General features: G+C 43.0%; 3 protein-coding genes across 3 annotated transcripts; 2 read left to right on the top strand and 1 right to left on the bottom strand.

Annotated features, from left to right (window-relative positions):
- Nucleotides 1-1053: 1053 nt before the first annotated feature.
- On the top strand, nt 1054-6967 carry LOC144984647 (uncharacterized). The gene is made up of 5 exons (XM_078933884.1): nt 1054-2507; nt 3137-3285; nt 3376-3423; nt 4408-4545; nt 6950-6967. Coding segments are annotated over exons 1-5 (354 nt in total). The 5' UTR covers nt 1054-2506.
- Nucleotides 6873-10546, top strand: LOC144984418 (uncharacterized). The gene is made up of 4 exons (XM_078932705.1): nt 6873-7098; nt 7189-7236; nt 8221-8358; nt 10102-10546. Exons 1-4 carry the CDS (start codon nt 7033-7035, stop codon nt 10234-10236), a joined length of 387 nt encoding a protein of 128 aa, XP_078788831.1. The 5' UTR covers nt 6873-7032; the 3' UTR covers nt 10237-10546.
- A 449-nt stretch (nt 10547-10995) lies between these two features.
- On the bottom strand, nt 10996-16588 carry si:ch73-139j3.4 (CD82 antigen). The gene is made up of 8 exons (XM_004078421.5): nt 16312-16588; nt 14989-15067; nt 14296-14408; nt 13512-13586; nt 13073-13171; nt 12788-12985; nt 11456-11539; nt 10996-11390 (listed from the first exon to the last, which is right to left on the bottom strand). Exons 1-8 carry the CDS (start codon nt 16486-16488, stop codon nt 11130-11132), a joined length of 1086 nt encoding a protein of 361 aa, XP_004078469.2. The 5' UTR covers nt 16489-16588; the 3' UTR covers nt 10996-11129.
- Between the last annotated feature and the right edge of the window lie 1562 nt (nt 16589-18150).

The raw sequence follows: 18150 nt of genomic DNA, 5'->3' as shown, positions 1-18150 counted from the left end.
AAGATCACAAATCATTGAAGAAAAAAGGTTCAGAGCACTGTCTAGTGGGTCTAGATGACCCAACTCCCAACGTTAAAGTGCCTAGGATAGAACAAGGGTTAAAGATGCTGACTATAACCTCTTTAGACCTGGGTTAATATTTGAGATAACCCTCTACACACAGTGCCCCAGAATGAACTACTGTGGTAGTAGAACCCAAAATGTGATGCCATGCAAGTGGACACCAGGTCTGAAGAGGTCAGAAATGACTGATGCTGCCTCCTTTTCTGCAAACAATCCAAAGAAAAGTAAAAACTGCTGTTCTCACCAGGACAAACTCCTTTTCTTGAAAGATTCTGTCAAAAGATATTGGTATATTAATCTAAAGCATAAACATTGTGTGTTTTTAACACATCTTAGCAAAAACAAGCATGTGACCAAATGTTTGAGTAACATCTCTTTAGATTTTCTTACAATGACAGTCTGTATTATTGGTGACGGTTGTGTCTGTCGTGCTTCAAAAAGTGAAAAAAGCCATCTGTCCGTCCGTCCTTCCTTCCAAAGCTGTCTCACACTTAAGGCAAACTGACTCAACAAGCAGAAGAGGAAACTTTCTTAGATTCTACTATTAAATGTTTTTACAATCTAATTAGGTTCTGATGTATTTTTCATAGTTTTTCTTCTAGGTCAAAACTCTCACTGTCATTATTCACTGCTCAGGAATGTTGGGTTACCCCCACAGGCCCCGCCCACAACTGTGCTGCAAGGTGCAATCACGTGTGTGGAATGGCAGGACCCAAAGGCCTTCCCTGGAATTCATTGTTGTCTAAAAAGGTGGAGGCGGGGCTTAAAAAGCCAGATCAGAGCAGACCGTTTCACCGCATGTTCATGGGAAACGTAATGAAAGACTTAAACCATCTGGAGCAGAGAAGGTGGAGAAGGTGATGTCACTGGAAATAAAGCAGTAAACATGAGTTTTCTTCAGTCTTTGAGGTTTTTTACCTTCTGAGTTTCCTTTTTCCATCTTTATTTTGTTCTTTTGTTTATGTCTTTCAATGATTAAAAATTCTGAATTTCTTTGTTTTCTCCTCTTCCTTTCATGGATTGGGGATCATTTCATCGGTCCCGGTGTCATTACATTTGTTTGTGTGGAAAACCATCAGAATTTCTTTCATTTTTAATCTGCTGCCGTTATGTCCTGACCTTGAGTCATGGAACCCGGGTATCGTTGGGCGGTTGCAGCTTTTGTGTGAAGTGAAACAGAGAGGGAAGACTGGCTGAACAGCCGTGCCCCGGCATGTTTCACAAGATGAACTTCTAGAATTTCAGCCCACTTTCTTCCAGGGAAAATGTAATGCTGCAATAATCTACCATTCCTGCTTAATTTAGTCCATGCAGTCGAAGAAGATGTAGGTGTATGTAAAGGCTGACATCCACCTCAGGCAAGGTGATTTATGTGCGCACTCCTGTGTTTCAGGGTGAAGGTTCAATGCAGCAGCTGGAGCTCCAGGTTCCGCTGCAGTCGTCTTCAGAGCATCCAACAGGCCGGATTTTGGAAGGTTTAGCCAAATTAAAGCTTCATGTTTCCATCAGACGCCAACGTTCCTCGCTGTTCTACCCAGAAGCCCCACTGGATGAGGCAGTCCTGACGGGGAGACATGCAAGGCCTCTCCACAATAAGCAAAATTGATGTGATGTCAGGCATTTACTGTGAAAGCACTGAAGGTCACAGCACTCGATCATGCTGCAGAAGAGCTGCAGACGGTCGGCGTCCAGCCGTCTCTCCAATCGACAGCTCGCCCATCAGGTGAGGGTGTGGAGGAGCACGGAGGTCCGTGCAAACCTCATGCTGAGTGTCTGCTTCGGAGAGGTGGACTGAGGAACGTCTCATAGGCTGCAGCCGCAGAGTCGGACCAAACATCCGACTCGGTTCCTTCATCTGCACACATGTGGTACGGGAGGACAGCAGAGATCCAGATGAAGGTTCGGGACCTCCTCCTCCTCCTCCAGGACCAGAGACGTGTGCAACTCACAACCCAGGCTTTTATTTGGTTAGGAGAGAAGAGGAAAGATTCTAGAAACATATGATAAACGGAAAAAGTCCATACAGTTTCAATGTAAACATGTTAAGCATTTAGTTAGTTTTAACATTTTTGCTCCCACTTTTTGTGAATTCATTCCGTTTGACGGTTGAAAGTCTTAGGATCTGAGCCACAGAAACAGCTTTATTTCTATTCTTCACCTTGCTGCCATGTTTCGTTTGCACATATTGATGAACATCTACCATCGGATGAGGGAATTCAGAATAAAGGTGTGGCGTTCCGCCTTCACACTTTGGATGCAAGAGAGGAAAATTTCCCAACTTTGATGACAGGGATTCCGATGAAGATGATGGGTGGCTCCTGCTCATCTGTGGGTGGGGATGGATGGAGGATAAATAAGAGCATCAGAAGCTCCTCATCACAGAACCAGGAGCAGAACCAGAACCAGAACCTGACTGAGCAGCTCCAGCTTCCACCAGAACACAAGTCAGTTTTTCTTCTTCTATGCTGTTTGTTTTCATGACTTAAGCAGTTTATTGTCATTTAATCGGCTGATGCGTTCTGGGCGTTCTGTCATGACGTTTGGACTGAAAGTCTTCTTTGTTTGAAGTCCAGATGAAAGACTCAGCTGCAAATTTTGATGTTAGCAGATTTAAAATGGAATCTAAATTGTAGAGAAACTTTTATTTTTGAGTTTAATACTAAAACATTTAGTCTTTGTTGGCTCGGATGCTTCAGTTTTCTATCTGCACACGACAGAAGTGAGTCTGCAGAGCCAGAGGCGAGTCGTTCAGACAGACGTGCATGCCGCCTCCTGCAGGAGAGGGGGTGTTTCTGACATCACTAATCTGTCGTTGTGACGCTCCACTCTCTATTCTGGTCGTTTTATTGCAGGTCCGAGAAATTTTTAGCATGTCTAAGACTGAACTTGCCACCTTTGATCCATAATTATCTGATTTTTTATGGAGGGGTTTTTCAGAAATGTGCAAGTTTTAAAGCTTCTTAATGTTCAAGTTCCTGATACGTTCAAAGCTCTTGTGTCAGAACGTCACCTTTGCTTTTTTCTGCTCAGAAGAAACTTAACAGACCTAAAGTAACTCTGTCCTCTCCTGCAGTGCATTATGGGTACCTGATCCTCCTGTCCCTGTTGGGGACCATCTTGGTGGCTGGAAGGTCAATCAGGAAGCGTAATGCTGAAATGCAGAGCGTCATTGAGAACCTGCTGGAGGCGCTGAGCAAATACAGCAGCGACATTTCAAACGACGTGAGACTCTTGTTCCACTCTCACCTCTAAAGTATCCTCCTGCAACCGTCTGAGCTCTGTGAAACACAATCTTCTGGTTTTTCTCATCAGGGCGTGCCTAATATTCCTTGCACGGAGCAGTTTGAAAACTCAGGAAAGGTAAGACGTCAGAAATGACTTCCCATAGTTTCCCATCATCCTCCTAAACTCTCCCCATGAATATTTGGGCTCTATTGACGTTTGAAAGGAGAAATATTTGAGAGTTGCTGCTGTGTGCCTGCAGGAAAAAAAATGGACTTTAATTATCCCACAATGGGGAAATTTGTTCTCCGCATTGACCCCTCCCCTGGGGGAGCAGTGAGCTGTGCTCAGGCACCATTTGGTGGTTCAACCCCCCAATCCAGCCCTTTAATGCTGAGTCTTAAACAGGGAGGCATTGGGTCCCATTTCTTTTTTATCATTATTATTTTTTTAACTTGTCCTGTCCATCAGCTGGGCAGACAGATGAGAGCTGAGGGCCTCTTGTGTTGGACATATTTTACCTTAACAAGAGGGGTTATTCATCTTCATACAAACCAGAGGTATGTCTGAATAAACCCCTTTTGTAATTGAGGCCAAACTTTATTCATTTCAATCATACTTGAAAATCTTTGGTGTTGGACCGGACGGAGAAGGAAAGAAGGGAAGAAGAGAGAGGGATGTTAGAGAGGGGGGGTAGGAGGGTGATAATAGGGGGGGGGGGGTAAAACCATGAAGCAGCATAAAGCAACAAGTTTCTGGATGTTTATCATTACGGTACGGTTCAGATGTAATACAAGTCTATAGGGGCGGGGCCTGTCCAAACACACACTCAAATGTTATCAACACACCTGTTGGCTGCAAAGATTTCAACATGTCAACATGTACACAATACCGATATCGTTCACACATGCATAGTTATGCATTTAAACCAACTAGTGTGAAATATTTCATTCAATCACACAAACTATTAGTGCAAAGGTGAGCTAACACCTGTGCTCAGGTGAGTGTTTATGCTCTTCTAAAATGGATGGAGGACTGTAAAAAGAAGGAGGGAGAGTGTCCATTTTTAAAGTCTTTGGTATGACTCGACCTGGGTTTGAACTTATGACCTTTCAATCACAGGACGGACACGCTGACCACAAGGCCACGTACCAGAACCTGGTGGAGTACCAGAAGCATGTTGAGGCGCTGGATCAACTCCCACGCAGAGACTCTCTGGTGGAAGCTGCTGTCATTAACCAGGACCTGCTGCAGCACCTGGTGAGTCCCTGCATGCTGAGCGGAGCGGGAGCCGGTTCTGGTGGCGTCCAGTTCAGGGATCTTCTCCTGCATGTAGTGGGAGCTCTATGGAGAGAAATTAGACCCAGTCGGATTTGTGCGTGCGTAATTCTCAATTTGTGCGTAAATTAGGATTTGTGTATGCATATTCTTGCTTTGTGCGTGCGTAAATTAGGATTTGTGCGTGATTTGTTACTCACATAATACGTTTTGTGTATAAGTTAAAAAAAACATAAAATGAAAAAAATACAAAATGCAATTTACGTTTGCACAAATTAAGGTTACAACAGCTTGAAACTACTTACACACACACATCTTTAAAAAACACGCACGAATCCCTTGTTACGCACACACGAAGCCAAAGTTACGCACGGATCTACCATGAGACTGTTTTCACTTCTCACAAATTCGTCCGTAAGTGCTGCGTTTAAATACCAGTGAAATGCTCGGTCATTAGAATTTTCCTATCAGCCTTCCCTTCCAAACGTATCCAGACAATGACTCAATCAATACATGAAGACAGTAGATGTTAGTGTTGAACATAGAGGCTACTTACTTCGGGGCGCTGACCACCGAGATGGGCCGCCATTCTTCCCGTGACTCTCAAAGCCTTTGATTTTTCCGGAAGAAAAAAAACAGTGCCCCCTACTGGTCGTTCCTGTTACGCGTTTTGTATCAATTCGGTGTCTCTGAGAATAATATACTTTTAATATATATATTAGCCTTTAAAAGTGAACGTCATATTCTCAGATAATAATTTTTATTTTCCTTTAAAGTTTTTTTAAGCCCTGCTACACCCACTGAAGGAAATACGTTTAGAAGGGAAGGCTGATAGGAAAATTCTAATGACCGAGCATTCCACTGGTATTTAAACGCAGCACTTACGGACGAATTTGTGAGACGTGAAAACAGTCTCACGGTAGATCCGTGCGTAACTTTGGCTTCGTGTGTGCGTAACAAGGGATTTGTGCGTGTTTTTAAAGATGTTTGTGTGTAAGTAGTTTCAAGCTGTTGTAATCTTAATTTGTGCAAACGTAAATTGCATTTTGTATTTTTTTCATTTTATGTTTTTTTTAACTTATACACAAAAAGTATTATGTGAGTAACAAATCACGCACAAATCCTAATTTACGCACGCACAAAGCAAGAATATGCATACATTCAAGAATTACGCACGCACAAATCCGACTGAGTCTAATTTCTCTCCATAGAGCTTTCACCAAAAGCTCAGTTTTCCTCAAAGAATCCCCCCTTTATAGCTTTGTTTTGATGCTTCTGGACTGAATTATAATTTAGAAATAGGGGTGTAACGATTCATTTCCGCCATTCCTCTCATAATTTGGACATCTTTGGGTCAAAACAGACCGAGGCCCCAGCGGGGCGGACATCCCTCTGCTGCAGGACGATCAGCTTTGTGAGAACCTCCACGTCATCTGACAGGCGGTGGCAGAGATCAGTCGTGCTGCCGTTGTGTTTAACCAAAGGCTCAAAACAGCGAGCGACTTTTTAAAAGACCTCCACGTTTGTCAAATCCAAAGCCTTTCCAGACATTAGACAGTGTTTTCTTCTGTCTTGTCTGCTGCGCTGGCGTGACATACAGGCAGAGTAAATCCAGTTCCATCTTTGCGTTATCATAAATAAATATCATGTTTCTCATTTGTGTTATTTTCCAAATATTGACATAGTCGATTTATTTTATTTTGAAATGATTTCATAATCGGTTGTTTCCAATAATATCTTACCTCAGACAGATCGATCTGGTCGGATCACAGCAACACAAATCAATTTATGATTTGAAAGGAATGCTGGGAAAGAGTTTGGGTTCTAGCCCCCCCCCCGTTCTGTCATGACGTTTGGACTGAAAGTCTTCTTTGTTTGAAGTCCAGATGAAAGACTCAGCTGCAAATTTTGATGTTAGCAGATTTAAAATGGAATCTAAATTGTAGAGAAACTTTTATTTTTGAGTTTAATACTAAAACATTTAGTCTTTGTTGGCTCGGATGCTTCAGTTTTCTATCTGCACACGACAGAAGTGAGTCTGCAGAGCCAGAGGCGAGTCGTTCAGACAGACGTGCATGCCGCCTCCTGCAGGAGAGGGGGTGTTTCTGACATCACTAATCTGTCGTTGTGACGCTCCACTCTCTATTCTGGTCGTTTTATTGCAGGTCCGAGAAATTTTTAGCATGTCTAAGACTGAACTTGCCACCTTTGATCCATAATTATCTGATTTTTTATGGAGGGGTTTTTCAGAAATGTGCAAGTTTTAAAGCTTCTTAATGTTCAAGTTCCTGATACGTTCAAAGCTCTTGTGTCAGAACGTCACCTTTGCTTTTTTCTGCTCAGAAGAAACTTAACAGACCTAAAGTAACTCTGTCCTCTCCTGCAGTGCATTATGGGTACCTGATCCTCCTGTCCCTGTTGGGGACCATCTTGGTGGCTGGAAGGTCAATCAGGAAGCGTAATGCTGAAATGCAGAGCGTCATTGAGAACCTGCTGGAGGCGCTGAGCAAATACAGCAGCGACATTTCAAACGACGTGAGACTCTTGTTCCACTCTCACCTCTAAAGTATCCTCCTGCAACCGTCTGAGCTCTGTGAAACACAATCTTCTGGTTTTTCTCATCAGGGCGTGCCTAATATTCCTTGCACGGAGCAGTTTGAAAACTCAGGAAAGGTAAGACGTCAGAAATGACTTCCCATAGTTTCCCATCATCCTCCTAAACTCTCCCCATGAATATTTGGGCTCTATTGACGTTTGAAAGGAGAAATATTTGAGAGTTGCTGCTGTGTGCCTGCAGGAAAAAAAATGGACTTTAATTATCCCACAATGGGGAAATTTGTTCTCCGCATTGACCCCTCCCCTGGGGGAGCAGTGAGCTGTGCTCAGGCACCATTTGGTGGTTCAACCCCCCAATCCAGCCCTTTAATGCTGAGTCTTAAACAGGGAGGCATTGGGTCCCATTTCTTTTTTATCATTATTATTTTTTTAACTTGTCCTGTCCATCAGCTGGGCAGACAGATGAGAGCTGAGGGCCTCTTGTGTTGGACATATTTTACCTTAACAAGAGGGGTTATTCATCTTCATACAAACCAGAGGTATGTCTGAATAAACCCCTTTTGTAATTGAGGCCAAACTTTATTCATTTCAATCATACTTGAAAATCTTTGGTGTTGGACCGGACGGAGAAGGAAAGAAGGGAAGAAGAGAGAGGGATGTTAGAGAGGGGGGGTAGGAGGGTGATAATAGGGGGGGGGGGGTAAAACCATGAAGCAGCATAAAGCAACAAGTTTCTGGATGTTTATCATTACGGTACGGTTCAGATGTAATACAAGTCTATAGGGGCGGGGCCTGTCCAAACACACACTCAAATGTTATCAACACACCTGTTGGCTGCAAAGATTTCAACATGTCAACATGTACACAATACCGATATCGTTCACACATGCATAGTTATGCATTTAAACCAACTAGTGTGAAATATTTCATTCAATCACACAAACTATTAGTGCAAAGGTGAGCTAACACCTGTGCTCAGGTGAGTGTTTATGCTCTTCTAAAATGGATGGAGGACTGTAAAAAGAAGGAGGGAGAGTGTCCATTTTTAAAGTCTTTGGTATGACTCGACCTGGGTTTGAACTTATGACCTTTCAATCACAGGACGGACACGCTGACCACAAGGCCACGTACCAGAACCTGGTGGAGTACCAGAAGCATGTTGAGGCGCTGGATCAACTCCCACGCAGAGACTCTCTGGTGGAAGCTGCTGTCATTAACCAGGACCTGCTGCAGCACCTGGTGAGTCCCTGCATGCTGAGCGGAGCGGGAGCCGGTTCTGGTGGCGTCCAGTTCAGGGATCTTCTCCTGCATGTAGTGGGAGCTCTATGGAGAGAAATTAGACCCAGTCGGATTTGTGCGTGCGTAATTCTCAATTTGTGCGTAAATTAGGATTTGTGTATGCATATTCTTGCTTTGTGCGTGCGTAAATTAGGATTTGTGCGTGATTTGTTACTCACATAATACGTTTTGTGTATAAGTTAAAAAAAACATAAAATGAAAAAAATACAAAATGCAATTTACGTTTGCACAAATTAAGGTTACAACAGCTTGAAACTACTTACACACACACATCTTTAAAAAACACGCACGAATCCCTTGTTACGCACACACGAAGCCAAAGTTACGCACGGATCTACCATGAGACTGTTTTCACTTCTCACAAATTCGTCCGTAAGTGCTGCGTTTAAATACCAGTGAAATGCTCGGTCATTAGAATTTTCCTATCAGCCTTCCCTTCCAAACGTATCCAGACAATGACTCAATCAATACATGAAGACAGTAGATGTTAGTGTTGAACATAGAGGCTACTTACTTCGGGGCGCTGACCACCGAGATGGGCCGCCATTCTTCCCGTGACTCTCAAAGCCTTTGATTTTTCCGGAAGAAAAAAAACAGTGCCCCCTACTGGTCGTTCCTGTTACGCGTTTTGTATCAATTCGGTGTCTCTGAGAATAATATACTTTTAATATATATATTAGCCTTTAAAAGTGAACGTCATATTCTCAGATAATAATTTTTATTTTCCTTTAAAGTTTTTTTAAGCCCTGCTACACCCACTGAAGGAAATACGTTTAGAAGGGAAGGCTGATAGGAAAATTCTAATGACCGAGCATTCCACTGGTATTTAAACGCAGCACTTACGGACGAATTTACGCACGCACAAAGCAAGAATATGCATACATTCAAGAATTACGCACGCACAAATCCGACTGAGTCTAATTTCTCTCCATAGAGCTTTCACCAAAAGCTCAGTTTTCCTCAAAGAATCCCCCCTTTATAGCTTTGTTTTGATGCTTCTGGACTGAATTATAATTTAGAAATAGGGGTGTAACGATTCATTTCCGCCATTCCTCTCATAATTTGGACATCTTTGGGTCAAAACAGACCGAGGCCCCAGCGGGGCGGACATCCCTCTGCTGCAGGACGATCAGCTTTGTGAGAACCTCCACGTCATCTGACAGGCGGTGGCAGAGATCAGTCGTGCTGCCGTTGTGTTTAACCAAAGGCTCAAAACAGCGAGCGACTTTTTAAAAGACCTCCACGTTTGTCAAATCCAAAGCCTTTCCAGACATTAGACAGTGTTTTCTTCTGTCTTGTCTGCTGCGCTGGCGTGACATACAGGCAGAGTAAATCCAGTTCCATCTTTGCGTTATCATAAATAAATATCATGTTTCTCATTTGTGTTATTTTCCAAATATTGACATAGTCGATTTATTTTATTTTGAAATGATTTCATAATCGGTTGTTTCCAATAATATCTTACCTCAGACAGATCGATCTGGTCGGATCACAGCAACACAAATCAATTTATGATTTGAAAGGAATGCTGGGAAAGAGTTTGGGTTCTAGCCCCCCCCCCCCCCCCCCCCCCCCTCCCGCTCTTCGTTTAGCAGGACAGAAGTGACGAGGAGTAAAAAGTAGCTTTCTGATTGGACGGGTTGGACTTTAACTGACAGTTTGTTTGTTTTTTCTTCCTTAAAGAAACAAGACCACGATGCGTCCGTGCAGTTGTCCCCGCCCCTTCCTCCCTCCAACACGGACATGACGTCCATTCTGAGATGGAAACACAACGTCAGCTGTTGGATGAAGCAGGTGGAGGAGCTGAAGAACATGTAAAGCTGCGTCCACCATCCCATGTTTGGGCCCAAAACCATCGTGTTTGTCGCTGTGATGTCAGATATTTATGAGCTCAGAAATGCTGCAGAAATGCAGACGTCGCTGCATGCGGTGCTGGAGAACATGCAGGACGAGTACCCGGTCAGACGAGGAGGTGGGACGTCCTGACGGTGAAGAGTTGAAAAGTCCAACATCCATCTTTGTTCTCTCATGTTGTCTTCTCATGTTCTCAACTGTGTATTAATTTATATTTTGTCCTGTCCTGATGTTTTTATAAATAGTAAATCATTTTAATAAATTATTATGGGACTCTTAAGTGTCTCCGTTTCCCTTTAATGGAATAAAACTCTCCTCCGATTGGTCCATTTCATAGACTGACAGCTGCGGATCACAACTTTTAAATTTATGTAACCCTTGTGCTATCCTATGACCCCCCCACCCTTCCATTGACATGTTATCCCTACCATGACAGGCACTTTAACATTGGGAGTTGGGTCATCTAGACCCACTAGACAGTGCTCTGAACCTTTTTTCTTCAATGATTTGTGATCTTCACTGGTGTCCATGGATTACATGAAATCTTTCCACCTTTATCCACCTTTGTCATGGTAGGGAGAACACGTCAATGGAAGGGGGAGGGGGGGGGTCATAGGATAGCACAAGGGTTATTTTTCCCTCTGAAGTTTTGCAAACAGGTTGGTGAAAAGGCACGGATCCAAAAACAGAATTTATTTCACAAAACAAAGAAGTTTCAGAAAGTTTTCCCTCTAGAATCCTTTAGAGGATAGTTTTAATGTCAGTAAATAAAACTTTTTTAGTTCGTCAAGCAAATTACACTACAAACATATGTCAAAAGAAAAAAAATCATATATATCTATTTTTGCAGTATTTGCTTACTGGTCCCTAAAGGCCCAGGGCCCCGGGGGTTCTGCCCTGTGGACAAAGCGGGCCTGTTGGTTCGGGTTGACATGGTTGGTTTGGTTGAGCTCGGGTTCTTCCCCGTCTGGATGTACATAGGCATAAGTATGCTGTCCGTCGTCTTCAGACTCCGCATCGCTGTCTTGGCTTTCATCAAAAAGTTGGTTGTTTCTCTTTAGAGTCGCTTTCTTCCCAAACATTTGGTACAGAGCCGCTGCCATGGCAACATCAATCATCTGCAAAGAGACGGTCACAGCTGAAGTAAACAGGATGCGATCTGATGAGGACAGTCCGGGCTAACCTGGAGCAGGAGCAGGATGACATCCATGCTGATGATGGTCAGGATGTTCTCCTGCAGCCAGAACGAGAGCTTTCCACTGCAGCTCTGGCAGACACAAAAAAAACACTCGTGATGAACTTCAGAAACAAAACTGAAGGATGACACTGAAGAAAAATCATGGAAGATGGACCATGTCAACACGTGAACACTGACATGTCTTCCTGAAACATCTGGAAAAAAAGAAGCCGATGTAGACTAAAGCTTCAAGTCTTTCAGTTTGTGTGTGAACGTTTCAGTTGTGTTTGGGTCTGAATGTCAGAGACTTTATGTCACAAACACAGAATAATTAAATTAAATATCTGTAACAGTCCCTCGTAGCTCTCATACTTGTGCTGTGCTAAGACTCTGTATCGTGGCAACCCCCGTCCGGGTGCAGCAGGTTTTCGGGTTGTCCCAGTCCTTGGAGGGTTTTAGAGAAGACTTTTGAGGCCACTTGAAGTCAAAGTCAAAATGGACCATACCATTGTCACGTGTGGGGTGTATGGTGAATTATTGGTAGGGCTAATGGAAACTAGACGCACTTATGGCGCACGGGTGATGCTGTTGTACAGCGTCCTTACGCCACACTCTAGTCATTAGTAAGGTGTGAGTACTGGCTCCTTATTGACCGTGCACAAATGTGCACGTGATCCACAAGTACCTGTAAGACGCCCACACAAACTAAACTCTGATTGTTCAATTTCCTCATTTCTAACAGTCAGGCTGCAGCGAGGAGCGCGCACATATCACGTGAACAACACTAACGGGCTCCTTGTGCAGTCTGCAGGGTCCAAACGACCCGCCTGCGTCTGCCCTAAGTACCCCTTCCTTTTACGTGTTGTACATGTGTTCATGACACCCTGTAGCTCGAGGCACAACGGTAGAAAGATTTTTCTCTCCTGAGCGATCTACCACCTGGATATCTCCTGCAGGTCACCTGTGTGTCCCTACAGGTTTGACCAATTGTCACCTGCAGACAGCCCGGATCTACCTGTAAGGGCAGCCGGGACTAAAACCTCAGCGGTGCGTCACATGACCAGCATTTTTGTTCCCGATTCCAGATTCTCTTTAGCTTAACCCTTGTGCTATCTTAGATGACCCACCCCCCTTCCATTGACGTGTTCTCCCTACCATGACAAAGGTGGATAAAGGTGGAAAGATTTCATGTAATCCATGGACACCAGTGAAGATCACAAATCATTGAAGAAAAAAGGTTCAGAGCACTGTCTAGTGGGTCTAGATGACCCAACTCCCAATGTTAACCTGCCTGGGATAGCACAAGGGTTACATGGTCTCATTACAGGACTGAAGTACCTCATTAAAAGCATGGACTCCTTCTCCAACAGATGCTGAATGAAGTTCTGGGTTCTCTGAGCACCAAGACGAGTTAAAAGTGAGATTATATGATGCATAACAGGAACATGGGAGGACGTCCACAGTTGACAGGTTCAACGTCTGTAGGAAGGAGTTTTCCAGCCAGTCGGAGGCTCGTGTCAGACCACAGCAACGTCCCTGTCAATCAATGAGAGCATCCATCAGCAGACATCACGTCTTATGGTGAGCTAAAGAAACCTGTCCATGAGGGGAACAGAAACGTACCGTCTTCTGCATGGCGTCCATCATCCTTTCCTCAATGTCACTGCTGTTTCCATAGTCAGAGATGATCTTATGAACAGTTTCAGTCAAAGCCTGGTTTATCTGATGAAAACACACATCACCGGTTATACACACCACACAACACCAGAGGAGGACCAACGAGCCAAAACCAGGTTGGATCAGAACAGAACTTGATGATGGAGAGACAGGCAGATGAGGTCAAACAGGAATGATCATGTTTGCAGATGATGCTGTGATGTGACAGAATGTTAGAAAAAATGAAAAGGTCACTAAAGAGCAGAGGTGAAGAATCTGCAGGAGGATAAGCCCTGAAAAGAAAAACAGAGAAGGTAAAGACAGATGGACATGCAAGTCAAAGGGCAGCAGGTGAGGTCAATGTTGTGAGGAAATGAAGACGAGGAAGGAGACGGAATAAACTCACCTTGCCCCTGTTGATGAGCAGCAGCAGCATGACGAAGAGCTGACCCAGAACCAGGACGATGAGGAAGCTGCCGTACTGACACACACATCAGAAACTGCAGTTACACGCGCTGTCAGGTCACTTACAGGTCAAAGTTAAAACCCCACCAGTCGTCAAACACGAGTGAAAACTGTTCTCCACATTTGAGCCTGTCCCTGGGGGGCAGTGTGCTCAATCCAACCCATCCCACTATATACTGTGTCAAGCAGGGAGGCTTTGGTAGGATTCGACTGTGGATTTGAACCTGCAACCTACTAGTTTCAGGGTGGACTCTCTACCCCTAGGCCACTGAGCTTTGTCCAGCTCTTTCCCACCCAATCCTAACCTTCACCAGGTGCTGTAGTTCGTCTGAAGACCACTGGAGGCATTTTGCAGAAAGGAGCGATTTTCCATTGATCCGCATGTCTAAAAGTCCAACTGCACACCGAACACAAACGCTTGGACATTTTGGTTTCTGGGGCGCTTTTCATGGTTATTGTTTATGAGAACTCTGACGTGTGAATCTATTCTAAAATCTGCTGTTTTGATTTCATTAGAACTCAAATGTGTGGATTTTCAGAAGCGTCTGTCTGACCCAACATGGTGTCAGACTTGACTTTCCCCGACCCAAATGGCCGTTTCTGGAACATTCCTGTCCAACTTCTGGTCTAATTTTCACCGAGCGGGATCGAGTGGATCATTTCAGAGATCTAGTGTGCATATGTCTGTGCTCTTACTGGACCAACTCTGCCTCGCCGTGACTTACCACCACCAGCATGAATCTGTTCTCGCTGCTTGATCCGATGCATCCAACGAGGCTGACCAAGATCACCACCGCCCCGATCAGGAGGAGCCCCATCGCCACCACCTGCAGTTCATCTGGACACACAAATCAAACGCAGACCAAGCCTGAAAAACGGACGTGAAGCAGAGACCGCACGCCATCGGCTTGTCGGTCAGGTTGTTGTTGGCGATGGTCCATAGCAACCACGCCACGTTCTTCATGACTGGAACTGGTTTCTGGAGATTTCAGTGTCTTCACCTCACACTCAGCTTATGTTTTTACAGTGAGAACCAACTTCCTGTTGTTGTGTTCACGTAAAACCATCATAGCTGTGGACAAACATTCATTTAATGCTATCTGTCTAAGTTGGATCAAACTCAGGCAGGTTCACTGGAAGTCGGCCATTTTTGTTTGAATCCTGAAAACCAGAGTTCTCTGTTGAACTCCAGTTTTATGTTAAGGAACCCAAACCGTCTCTAAGCTCATCGTGGCGCCATGAAGCACCATGACGCCATTCAGACTTCTGTTATCCAGAATGAAAGGACCACGATGGGACAGATGAAGGAGAAGAAAACGATGGGGGACATCACAGTTCATCTCAGTGACTCTGATTCAATTCTTCAGTGTTAGCGTGTCACTCATCTGTGAGCAGAACGTCAATGTGAAGCTTCTCACCAGATGAGAGAACATTCAGGAAGCTTCCTGAGCCGAGCAGAATCCAGATAGCACAGCCGCCAACACTCAGACCCAGAACCTGAGGAGAGAAAATCCCAAAGACGGGGAGATGAAGCTCAGGAGACGGAGAACTACTACAGAAAATGTGGATAATTTAGTTTGCAAAAACAATTTTTTAAAATGTAAAACTGTGTAATACTGTAATTCTTTATTTTTTAAAGACACTATGAACTTTTCTGTCAATCTGACTCCAGGTGGGGATTTTCTGATGATAAATGATGTATTTAGTGTCATCAGGACTGTGGTGTTTGATGGGCAACACCAACATTTTTTTCTGTTGGATGATAGTTATTTATGATTGATTGATCATTCACATGTCCATTTAATAGGGTTGGACCAAATTACTCAAACAATTTGAGTCCCCACGGAGGAAGCTCATTTCAGCCGCTTGGATTCTGGACCTGGTTCTTGGGGTCATGACCCAGAGCTCATGACCATAGGTGAGTTTTGGAACGAAGATAGACCGGTAAATTTTGCTTTTTGGCTCAGCTCTCTCTTCACTCGCCACAAATCCAAAGTAAAAAGTTGATTAGTTTGAGGTTTTAACAATATTTGAAGTCATCATCAACAGGAATACATTATTTATTTGAACCATTAAAATGAATCAATTATGTAAACTCCCTAAGTTTAATAATAACCAACACAGAAGACTGAAGATGTTTGCATGTCAGCATAAATTGCTTGCAGTACCCATTTTTAACTGTAGATGTCAGTCTTTTCCTTATTTTTTTTGACTGATCTTTACTGAAAAAAACAACAAGAATATTGTAATTAAAAACAGCTAAAATAAAAAAAAACTCATTTAAAAAATATAAAGAAATTTATAAATTGTCTTAGACATTAAAACGTATCAAAGCCATCAAACCAAGAAAGAAGAATAAAAGTAACAACGGTGAGTTTTCAGCTGCAGCACCAGTTTTTGTGAAAGAAAACTTGATTTCAGGTCAACAGCTCGTCTAAAATAAGGTTTAATGTTCTAAATGAGAAAATGAAACGGAAGTTTTAAGAACAGGAGTGCTTTCCTTTAAAAATAAACACAAATGTGACGAAAGAAATGTAAAATGAAACAAAACAAAAAGGAAAAGAGCAAAAACCTAAAACTAATAAAAGAACTGGAGCTTTGATAAATAAAGGAGAACATGTAGAAACCTTAGAGCAGAATTCCACACAGAAAAAGAAAAAGCAAAACAAACTTTTCTTCAAACAAAAGCCTCCTCGTCTTCCTCCAGGAATTTCTGGAAGGTTGGCGTGAAGCTTCCTCACCAAGAAGAGCGTGTTCAGGAAGGTGAAGAAGAACTTCAGCAGCTCGATCTTCACCTCCAGCTTCATGGCGTTTGGCTGATGAGGAGGAGCAGCAGATGAAGGACTCGGATGTTCTTCCTCGCAGTCGTGTGTGGAGGTTTTGTGCTCTGTCTCCAGGATCAAAGTCCACTTCCTCATTGTCTTCAAACATTAAACTGATCCCAGCCGTTTCCATGGAAACGACAACAGACGTTACAGCCTACTGTCAACACTTTTGTTGCAATTTTGTGTAATAAACTACAAATGTTTGGTTTTTTAATTTTCCTTTTAGCTGTTAGAACAAATATATAATTTCCCACAATGCACCTGTGAATCTCTAAGTCAGCTGGGAAACAGAAGGAACAAGGAATCTCAGCTGTTTGGGATTTACAGGAAACAACTTCCCTTTAAATGACTTTCTGAACAATGTCTACATGCTTTGCACACACTAAAACTCACAAAACACATAAAAACAAATAAATCACAAAAACGAGAAAGCTCACAAAAACACAAAAAAGAACAAAACACAAAAACAAAAACTTACAAACTGAACTACTGTTCTGAGGAAACACATTAGTCATTTTTAGCATGGCAGGTCACGGACCCTGGGAGGTGAAACTGGTGAACAAACTGATTCGAAGGGAAAAAAGGACACAATGGAAGCTGTGATGGAGTGGAGTTTGAACAAACTGGTGTCCATCATGGATGTCCATCATGAATAATCCTGAGTCTCCATCCTGTTCTTGACGGTCAGCAGGTAAAGGCAGCTTCGCCGTCACACCAACCGCTACAGGAGACCACTCCCACCTGACTCCATCGGACTATGGAACTCAGCATCCTCTTGCCAAACATACACTCACATGTTTTTGTCAGGCATGGCAAGGGAAAAGGGTCATAATTTGTCAGAAAAAGCGGCGTAAAGATCGGTGAAGAAATTGAATACTTTGAAAAAAACTTTCCCCAGTGGACAAATAATACATCTGTCTGTCTGTCTGTCTGTCTGACTGCACCTATATCTGCTCCGCCAGACGGACACACTGACGAGAATATCAGTTCTGTACATTATTTCGTTCTGTTAACTATATTATTTATGAGGAGGAATTGCACAACATGCCAATATTGCAGAACATATTTCACTTTTCTTTTTGCAAATAAGTGTTCATTTGAATTTCTGTTGTAATTTTCGTTTATTTTGTGTGTTTCACTGCTGATCGATCAAACGGGTGTTCGTGTAGGCTGTTAATTGTAAGACTTGCTTTGTGAAATCTTCATGTTATGTATGAGAGGCAGTATTGTCATTTTCACTTTCACGTGTTTCTTCCATCTGCCGACGGTGTCGCCGTTTCTCATTTCACCCGTTTTTGTGCATACGCCTGGGTCAGAGCTTGTGTGAAGGACCGCACATTTTCCCTTCAAGTTTACTTTTTATAAATCTTAATTATTGCGTAGAGAGTGGCGTACGCCTTCTTTTGTGCGTACGCAACGTTTATGAATGAGGCCCCAGAGCACTGTCTAGTGGGTCTAGATGACCCAACTCCCAACGTTAGAGTGCCTAGGATAGAACAAGGGTTAAAAAAAAAAAACAATCACTCTCTGTAAAAAGTTTTGCTTCAATTAATTCATACATTTTATTTAAGATGGATGGATGGATGTAAATATATATAAGTATATAATATAAATATATATATATATAAATAAGATAGGATATAGAAACAATTTAAGATCTATGTATAAAACAACAAGACTTTAAAATTTAAAATAGGCTAAATAAGATAGAGAGAGAGAGAGAGAGAGAGAGAGAGAGAGAGAGAGAGAGAGAGA

The sequence above is a fragment of the Oryzias latipes genome, chromosome 16 (genome assembly GCF_053564925.1).
Source record: "Oryzias latipes strain Hd-rR chromosome 16, Olatipes_Hd-rR_3.1".
NCBI classification, from domain to species: domain Eukaryota; kingdom Metazoa; phylum Chordata; class Actinopteri; order Beloniformes; family Adrianichthyidae; genus Oryzias; species Oryzias latipes.
The sequence above is the reverse complement of the archived record's forward strand: the minus strand, read 5'-3'. Positions and strand labels throughout refer to the sequence as shown.

Bases quoted from the DNA above. Each gene is read 5' to 3' on its own strand.
- LOC144984647 (XM_078933884.1), top strand. The intron at 3,286-3,375 runs GTGAGACTCTTG...TTTTCTCATCAG, and splicing joins GCAGCGACATTTCAAACGAC to GGCGTGCCTAATATTCCTTG. The intron at 3,424-4,407 runs GTAAGACGTCAG...TTTCAATCACAG, and splicing joins AGTTTGAAAACTCAGGAAAG to GACGGACACGCTGACCACAA.
- LOC144984418 (XM_078932705.1), top strand. From the start codon at position 7,033: ATGCAGAGCGTCATTGAGAACCTGCTGGAGGCGCTGAGCAAATACAGC. The intron at 7,099-7,188 runs GTGAGACTCTTG...TTTTCTCATCAG, and splicing joins GCAGCGACATTTCAAACGAC to GGCGTGCCTAATATTCCTTG. The intron at 8,359-10,101 runs GTGAGTCCCTGC...TCTTCCTTAAAG, and splicing joins AGGACCTGCTGCAGCACCTG to AAACAAGACCACGATGCGTC.
- si:ch73-139j3.4 (XM_004078421.5), bottom strand. From the start codon at position 16,488: ATGAGGAAGTGGACTTTGATCCTGGAGACAGAGCACAAAACCTCCACA. The intron at 15,068-16,311 runs GTGAGGAAGCTT...TTCTCTCCTCAG, and splicing joins TCCTGAACACGCTCTTCTTG to GTTCTGGGTCTGAGTGTTGG. The intron at 11,391-11,455 runs GTTAGCCCGGAC...GTCTCTTTGCAG, and splicing joins TCATCCTGCTCCTGCTCCAG to ATGATTGATGTTGCCATGGC.